This window comes from Geospiza fortis, unplaced genomic scaffold, assembly GCF_000277835.1.
Source record: "Geospiza fortis unplaced genomic scaffold, GeoFor_1.0 scaffold206, whole genome shotgun sequence".
Lineage (NCBI taxonomy): Eukaryota > Metazoa > Chordata > Aves > Passeriformes > Thraupidae > Geospiza > Geospiza fortis.
In genome coordinates, this window is record NW_005054311.1 from 6554312 (window position 1) to 6563903 (window position 9592).

At 39.4% G+C, this 9592-nt stretch overlaps 1 protein-coding gene across 1 annotated transcript in view; it reads left to right on the top strand.

The window, feature by feature from the left end:
- The window catches only part of GABBR2 (gamma-aminobutyric acid type B receptor subunit 2), a 462692-nt gene that overhangs the window by 426309 nt on the left and 26791 nt on the right, over positions 1-9592 (top strand). The window contains 1 exon segment of the mRNA XM_031055642.1: positions 9563-9590. Coding sequence (XP_030911502.1) covers positions 9563-9590 — 28 coding nt within the window.

The window sequence follows — 9592 nt, forward strand, 5'->3', positions numbered from 1 at the left end:
GGCTGAAAATGCTTTTGAGATCAAGTCCAACCTGTGCCTGAACACCAGCCTGTCAGTGAGTCAGTTGCAGTAGTTTGATTCTTGATCAGGCAGATGTAGTTGAAAAGCAACTTTCTTTCATATATGCCAAAGGATGACAGAAAACACACCACCTTAAACCTGCTGGTGGTGCATTATTAGGGAGTGCACTATCTTTCTGAAGGGTATGAGTTACTTGTCTCATTCAGCCAGAACAATTCCAGACTGGACTCCTAGAATGCTTTGCTTCTTAATCACACACACATTAGTCTTGTCTACTGTTTAATTCCTCTCTTCCTGATAAAGCTTGGTGTTAACATTAGACTCAAGGTGTACATATGTTGGAAGTTTCATTGTGTCCCTGACATCTTATTACAGATAGCTGTTATTCAGCTACAGAGAAACAGGCTTTTGAAGCAAAGCTATATTTTGAGCTTGACTGTTGCTCTCTGTATGAAATCCTATTTTCTCCCTGTGTTAATTGAGGGGGATTTAAGCTGTAACTAATAATAGTGACCACTTCTCATACACTGTTTTTAATGTGTTGTCCTCAGCTAACCTTGCCAAGAATGAAAATATCAGTATTTCATGACTGAGATAGGAAAAAATAATGCATATTCATCATGGGACTTGATAAATGTCACTAAGAATAAGAAATTTATTTTCTTCTAACTATTCATATTCCAACATTTCACTATAGTTGATATACTGCTCAACACAACTCTATAATTGATTTAGAAGCCAAAGAAAATATTTATTCAACTAAAATAGATCCTTGGGATAATGTTCAATCTTAATTTAAAGTCTGAAAGAACCCTCTGCTTCTTAAGGCTCTCTAATTGCTAAGCTGAATTTCTCTTACTTCCAATCCTTGAATTTTGGTGGGTCATGCATATATGTTATCCCTCTTGCTCTAAAATGACCTATGTCCTTATTTTTAGGCAAATTTCTTTGTATTCAGCCATATTTCTGTGATTTCTCTAAAAATCTTTCTGTGAGTTGTCTAACATTCTTAGCCTCTGCTTCCTCTGCATCATTTTCAGCCATGTTATTATCTCCTTCAAGTCAATGTACATGTCTGGGACAGCTTAAGTTGGAATTTTTTTTAAAACTATCTTATTTTTTTTAGTAGCTTCTCATTAATAGTTATATGTTGAGATCTATCACATAGATTTCAGTTTAAATTTTTTGTATTGATTTTATAACATTCTGTATTTAAATAATGATACTGTGCAGTATTAAGACAAACACTACTGGGAAATCCACGTATCCTGCATGAATGTAATTACCTTTATTCAGTCTTGCAAACTCATTTAACAAAAAATAATAGCAATTTGAATTATATTGCTATCCCTTTTTTTCCCCACTTATTGGCTGAGTTCATGTGTCAGCCCTTTCATTAATTTGCTTAGGATAGAAATTATGGTAATAGCTCTGTAATCACTGCGGGTGTTCCACTTTGTCTTTTCCCATATGGCCTCTTTGTATCTTAAGTGGAGCTTTGCCAGAATTCCAATAAATATCAACAATTAAGCCCAGCAGTCCAGACAACTACTAAATCAATTCCTCAAACTACTGCATGTAAGTTACAGGATCTCTGTGATTGCAACACCTTGTCTTGACAGAGTTTTCAAGAGCTCTCACTTACTGCTGGAATGAGCTGCACTTCACTGTTTTGGCAAGATGTGAATGGACTCTTTTATCTTTATGTGAATATAGGACAAAACCCCTTGTTAAGCATACCTTATCATGCATCATTGCTATTGAATCTGTAATCTCCCAGGGAATGAATCGTTATTACGATTCATTTTTCTCCACTTCTCCATTTTTATAAATCCTTATGAATTCTGTTAATGCTGCTAGCCATTCATTTGCTGCTATACTTTTAACTTACCTTTCCACTATCTCCATTTTAGATCTTTGATTCATAATCATTATTATGAATTTCCTCTTTTTAACTTTTGTTACATTCTGCCCAGTCTTTGGACAATTTTATTCCTTGTTTGCTTTACATTCCACAACAACTAAAACAATTTTTAAGGTAAGAATAGTTTTTTTACACATGTGCAGCTTTGGACATATCATTTACAGCCCATACACAAACATTTTTCCATTGCTCTTTGCAAATATACCTGTTGCTACCCCTTCTCCCTCTCCAATGGCTTCCTTTGATTTGTTGGCTAATACATAAACAGTACTTTTCCATTTTTTTCATGCACTTGGAAGTAGATTTTCAAAAAAAGGAGTTAGGTACCATGGTTGGGTTCCAGTCAGTACCCTGCAGCCCAGTCTTCAGTCAGCACTTGGTGTTCTTGCCTCAGCAGGCAGGAGGAGAAGCAAATGTTCTTGCCTCAGCAGGCAGGAGGAGAAGCAAATGCTGGTTCTGTGACAGGAACCAGTTCACAAATATCCAGCAGAAATCTTGGTCACTGACAGCATGTAGGTACCTGCAGGTGGTACTGAGGTCCGTGCTGGATGTTGGATGTAGCTTCTCACTGCTGCTGCAGGTGCTTGAGCCCACTGTGTGTGTCGAGCCCAGGAGCTGGGTCTGAACAGTACAGCTGTGGTGTGCAAAACATGCTCCTCCTTTTATTATTTTACTCTTATTTTATATTTACTCAGTGAAAGCTGGATGTAAAGAATTTTTTTTTTGTCACTAAGGAAAGGGAAACAGTGGAGCCGCTCACTCAGAGAGTTTGAGCAGCCTTTGTCCTTAAAAAGCTCCAGAACCAGACTGGATAAAAATGTGAACATCCTGGACTGAGTTCACATCTGAGCCTGCTTTTTTGAGCAGGAGCTTGCACTAGATTATTTCCTCAAGTTCCTCCCAATTATCTTATGAGATTATATCAACCATATTATTAATTAATTTCTTTATAAAATTAATACATTCTATATGTAGAAAAATTGAATAGTTTTCAGATTATGTTAAAATTCCCCATTGTTTTCTGATAGTACCTCTGTTTTTTAACACATATATTTGCATTCTTTTAAATTCCCTTCATGATCAAAAAGAGAACTCAGAAGAAGGACCTACCTCCTTTTCAATTAACCTGCATGCTTCTAGCTCATATATATGGTGGGACCCATCTGTCCCATCTTACAGTAATTAGAGAGAAAGATAGTTAAGCTTTGTGGTGGGGGAAAGTAGTTTATAGTGGTACCAGATATTTATTATTTCTTCAATAAAACATGGACAGTATTTTAGCATCCAAAGCCACATCTCCATATGGTTTTGTTGGATAAATTTTTCCCTATTATGACCATAAGGAAACTTCAAATTTATTTTTGAAATGTTGCAGATAGTGCAGTATTCCCTTACATGTCTCTTGGCGTTAGTTTTTGTATAGCAGAAATGGATTTAAACTGTAGCACACACTGGCTCTTAGCAGAGGTGCTTCACCTCTTTACAGACCTGTAATTGTGATAATGTTATGCCAGAGACAGTAGAAAGCTATTCCAAATGGATATTTGCTAATGACCAGCTGTGTATTTGTTTCAATTGAGTTACTGTAATAGTTTCATGACTAAGCAGAATTTTCATGCAAAAAGACAAATATACTCTGAATGGAAAGAGGGGGAAATATTTTATTGACCTGTTGGTTTGGGAGGGTGGAGTATAAAGTAAAATCTGGATGCCTGTTAGTGCTCATAGCTTTGTGCAGCTGCCTTTCTGTCTTGCACTGGGAATGAAGGGTTTTGCCAAGACCTTTAAGGAGAAAGTCCTTCAGCTGAGTGGCTGAATATGCATATCTTGCAATTAAAATCAAAATTTAGCTCTTGTCCTAATGCTCAATAGAAATATTAAGCTTCCCTTTAGTAATGTCTATCCAGAGCAGCTCTGTGAAAATTAACTAAATACGCAGCTGACTCATGGCAGACCAGGGGAGTGAGCAATGGTTTAACATCAGATTGTACTGACAGTGAAGGTAAGAGCCCTACAAGGGAATAGTTTGTCTTTTAGTTTTCAAATCTTACTTATTGTATAGGTAATTAAAAAAAAAAAGTCACTTTTCTATGCATCTTCCTGAAAGCTGCTCAGTATTTTGTACTGCACAATTCTGCAGTGAAAACATGAAAACCAATACTACTTTTTTTTTTAATTGAAAAAGATCCACAGTCATTTCACTGAAATAAAATGTGCCTGTGTCTGTGATGATCTGGATTTAATGAATGAACCTGAACAGAGAAACAAACAAGTCAAGCTTCACAGTCACTTCAGGCTGAAAGGTCTTTACAAGTCAGAGTCCAGAACTGGCTTGGTTTAAGGGAGCCAGGAGGGGAAATCTCACAGTAATCTAGCTAGAAGAAACAAAACCAAAGCAAACAAAAATCTCCAGATGTAAAATCTTTGAAGAAAATGATTGCTTTTATTCTTTTATGTGGCACACAGCAAGGCTACAATCCACAAGTGAACAGGGGCTGTGCTGCTACCACACAGCAATTAGCTGCAAAGCTACAGCCTAGTCCAGTATATAATCTTTCCAAAACCATATCCCCTAGTTATTGGCAAGCATGACTTCTGACAAGACTGGAGATTTTTCCTCTGGTATTTCTCTGCTCTTGTCATATATCTTTAGTGTCATTTTCTCTATCTTTCTTTCCTAATACTGTTCATAACCTAAGCTGGCATGACTGAAATGAAACATTTAAAAAATGGTTTAAGGGCAGTACAGGGAAATGGAGGTGAATAAATAATTTATTTCCTGTCATGTGACAGTCTGTGCAATCCAATAGCAAATTAGGCACTTGATTGCATCGATATAGGTTGTGGATCCAAGCATTTGTTACTGTGTTTAGCAGTAATTCTCATGAACAAGATTTAAAATTAACTAGCTGGTAGAGTTCTAAAAAACAGTGTTAAGTGTTTTCCAATACTTCAGTTACAAACACTTTTATTATATTCCCAGGTACCAAAATTTGGTCAGTACAAGATTTTTTTAAAATTAAAGTTTGCCTGTTGAATCTAAACACAAGTATAATATTCTCCATACGCCTGTTACACCTCTAACATTTTAACACAGATTTGTTTTATTCTGTCTTTATTCACAGTGATGATACAATCCTGTTGTCTTCAGATACTGTTTTCCCCAAATTTATACAGTGGTTTTCTCACTGTAGACTTTCTCACTGTAGCCTTTTTAGGTGCACTGACAACACAGCCTAAACCTACTGTACCAGCAGCTGCAAAGGCAATACTCTAAATCAGTGTCAAATGGAAGCTGCCTACCCTCAAACAAAAAATGAAACAAACCAATCCTGCCTGTACAGCTGCCCATATCTTCTGAGAAAATCCAAACCACTATTTTATGGCACTTTCTATATCAAGAAGATGTGTATATTAGACCACCAAAATTGAAGAAGGGTTTAAGTTCATGAAAAACAGTGTAGGCAGCCCTTCCTATCTGTATTCTCAGTGTCATTGGTTGAGATCCAAAAAGGACTAAAATTAGGCCATTAGGCTTGACAGTAGGCTGAGGTGTCCTTAAATTTTAGGTGACAGCTTTCTATTGGGGCATGTGTATCCCTGAGTTATTCAAACTCCTTTGGAGATGCGTGGGGTCCATCTGCAGCCTCAGGAGGGGAATTGGAACAGGCGTAAAGCAGTGAGTGGGGACAGATGTGTCCTACACCTCTCTGAATCCAGCACTAGAGCACTGCTAGGAGCTGCCTGCCTCCATCCCAATGTGTATTTATGCACGCCTTCCCTAAAGACTGTTTAATCAAAATTCTCAGCAGAGATCAGAACTAACATCCCACGCAAGTGCCCAATTAATTAAGACAGTCACTCTCTCATTACATAAAATCCAGCGGCTCTGAAAGAAGTTTGAGAGCTCCCTCTGAAGCCAGACTCTGCTCTGGTGTTAGGGAGCACGTCTCAGGCAAAATTTGGGATTGTGCTGTGTTCTCCAAACATGAAGCTATACAATGGTCATCACCAGCATCATTGTTTCAAATGAAGATGGCTGTTGATGTATTTTGTGTGGGGCCCAAGCCAGCAGAAAGTCTTGAGAAGCCTTTACCAGCTTGAGCCCTCTAGGAGCAATAGGAGGAGAGAAAGCTGCATTGCAAATCCCATCAGGCAGCCTAAAGATATCAAATAGTCCTTAAATTCCACATCAGCTTCAAGAATTAGGTCCCCCCCAGGCATAATTTGAAATGTAATTTTGTTATCTGGGAAGATGAATGTTTAAAGTTTAGGTACCAAGAGTAAAGAGCAGCTGAACTTGGTACTCTGAGTCTGTGTTTTTAACTGTAGCTCCCAAGTCTCAAATTCAAAAGTTGTCAAGAAATCACAGAAATCTGGACCTTTCACTAGCAATGTCTGCATCCCATTCCTCAGCCAAGCCATTTTACAGGATTTTACCAAGGGATTTACAGGATTTCTACAGTCATAAAACTGCATCTTTCATGTGTGCATATTGTCTGAGCCTCAGGAAGGGGTAAAATAGGAAGGGCAGGCGGAGAAAAAGCAAAGCATGAAGTTCCCTCAGGAAGGCTTTATCTCAGAGGAGAAATCTACCAGATTTCTACCACAGAGCCCTGCAGGCATCTGTACCCAGCAAACAAGGAGCACCTCTGCAACCACCACTGCCCTGGCAGCAGGATGCAGGAAACTCTCAGCTTTTATCCATGTTTGAGTCTCACAGATGAGCTGTGACTTCTAGAAAAGGAGATCTCTCTTCCTGAGGCAAGCATTTTACCCAAAATGCTAATAAAAATTAAAAACAATGCTCCCAGATTTATAATGCCTCATTCTGAGGAAACCCACTTGCTGCAAGAGCCTCTCCCTTTCTTTAGTGATTGTATAAATACATATATATCTTCCTTTCACCCAAAAGATATTTAACCATTTTCCATGCTGTTCTCAATTATAAATGAGAATGGGCTAAACCATAACCCCCCCACAACACTCTTCAAACCATCTTTTTTCCATTATAATTGATCTTTTAGATCATTTTATAACCACCTCAGCTATAAATTCATCCCCATTATTCGTAATAAGTGCTGGCCTCATGTAAGTGTGTTGGCTGTTTTCCCAGAATAATCCTTTTGGAATGGAATCTGTTCATACTGGGGGAAGTGGAGGAGAGGGAGGGATGACCTACAACCTTAAAAATCTTATTAATAATTAACCATGGTATGAGAAGATAGAAATGTTCTCCATAGTTAATCGGGGTCTCTTCTCTTTAAAAATGTGATGTAGAAATACAGACAAGGATTCCTTCTACCCCTCAAAACAGCCTGTTTGTCAGTTCAGAGCTGGCAAAATGTAAATTTGCAGCAGAGCTGAGCAGTGCAGCACCAAGAGTGCAGGGAGTGGAGAACAGGCACCCCCTGAGATGGTGAGGTTTGGGGGGAACAGGTTTGTGCCCTGACAAAGGGTACCACCACTGTATGTCCCCCCCATGTACCCAGGTGAATACAGTGACAATTTGCTTCCTCAGAGCCTGAAAAGGAGACATCCCTGCTCTGCCTGTGCACAGTGCCAGATCCAGCAGCAAAGGAATGCTGCCTGCATCCTTCCCTACTGGAGAAATTACCTTGTTTACCAGAGGGGATCTGAAATTTATCAGAGGATGAGCTGTTGCTCTGGCACAAAGCTTGATAAGGGGCTCACTCACCTCAGCTGCCCTGCCTGAATGGCTGAGACCCCTTGCTGACCCAGGTAGCTGTCCACAGACCCCTTAAGAGCATCCCCTTCCCATGCTCTGCCTGCAGCAGCCCCTACTGTTCTTCCTGCAATTCTCAGGCAAGGCCAACTGTGGCAATGTATTTGATAGGGATTGCAGCAGTGACAGCAGCATTGGAAAGTGGGTGAGCAAATGGTTCTACATCCCTTGCCTGGGCTGGGAAGCCCCTGCAGCCTGCCACAGTCCATGGGCTGAGAGTAGATGCCCAATATGCTAAAGCCTCCCAGCCAGCTCTGCTCGTGAACACGTGGCATGGTGACATGTGTGCTGTAGGCAAGAGAATGAAATAAGGCCCAGACAAGCTCAGGGAGGGCAGGGCAGCAGCATGTCCTGGTTGGAAGTGCCAGGAGGGTAGGTGGCTGCAGCCTGCAAGTGCCTGTGGCGGTGCAAAGTAGCTGAGTGGTTGGCTTTGTTGCCATTGTTATTGGAGATTAAAGCTAGGCAAATAGTCAAGGAAACTTGCATTACCAGTGTCCTGGTGTTACTGCTTGGGTTGAAACTCAGGCTTGTAGAGCAAACATCAATCTGCCATTTCGCTAATCTCTTTTGCTTGTCTGGCAACCAAATACTGTTCTTCCAGTCCAGGTTATTTACCATAGGAAAAAAAGCAAACAGAAGAATAGAAGGTAAACTGTACTAGACAACTGCAATTAATCTCCCTAATGGCAACACCATTAACCTCCAATTTCCTGGACTGCACATAAATTGAAGTTGTATAAAAGAGAATATTATCTCCATGACATGGCAGTGGGCAAATGTGTTGGTCTGAGGGGAAGGCTACTAAGGTCAGAGGGAATGCACATTTGTTCTTTCTCCTTCTTGTCTGTCCCTGCACTGTGATCAGAAAAAAAGGTAGAAAACATAGAAACCATGTCCTGGACCTTAGTGATAGTTCCTCTCTCTGTCCTTACCTTCCATGCAATACCATCTGCTGTCTGTCATGCTTCCCAAGGCACCCTACACTCCTACGGGGCTGTGCCGAGACTGTAGGCTGGGTTACCTTACAACATCTTCAGCTCGCTTTGGCTTTTACTGCATTGCCAGAACTCCTCTGAGGAATGCAAGAGGAAGAAAATAATTGTCTGCAGCAGTTCATGTTGCAGAAAAATCTAATTAAATTTCAAGGGGTGGAGATGGCTTCCTTCCACTAAAGGCTTTCCCCTGCTGAATTGCAAAAGCATATTGCAAATAACAAAGGGTCTAAAACTTAAAAATACACCAAAGGAAAAAAGCAAACAAAGAATTGCCACAAGAATATTTTATGCCAGAAATCATTAGACAACTGCAATTGAAAGGCCATTACCAACTCCCACTATAATAAAAGACATTATAATTGTAATCTGAACAACTCGGGTGACACTTTCTACATGGTATATTTATCCCTCATGGGACATATCTTGGCACTGTTGCTTATTAATGTAGGTGATAATCATGTAATGAATAGCTAGATTGATAAGAGTATATTGAGAACAGCTGCTAAAAATAGCTAAAAAAACAATGCACATTATATCTTTACTGGAATCCTTGAAAAGAAACAGGAAGGATAGTCTTTAAAAACTATTTAAAACATAAAATAAAGATAACCATAGCATTTAGAAAAATTTGTTCCAATCAGGACCAATTTTAAGTTTCACATTTTTTCTTGTTAGAGCAGGAATCTGTCCTAGTGAGCAAAACAAATCACACAGGTAATTAGATATTGAGGAAAAGGTAGGTGTATATCTCTGAGTTGTAATATCTCCTATATTTGTCAAGTTGGAAAACATACCTGTTTCAAATCAGTGCTTTTTCTGGATGACAGCAAATTCCTCTTAAAACTACCATAATTTCTCCTTCTTTTACCATTCCAGTTATTTGGGTGTTTCCTCGCCTGGGAGACA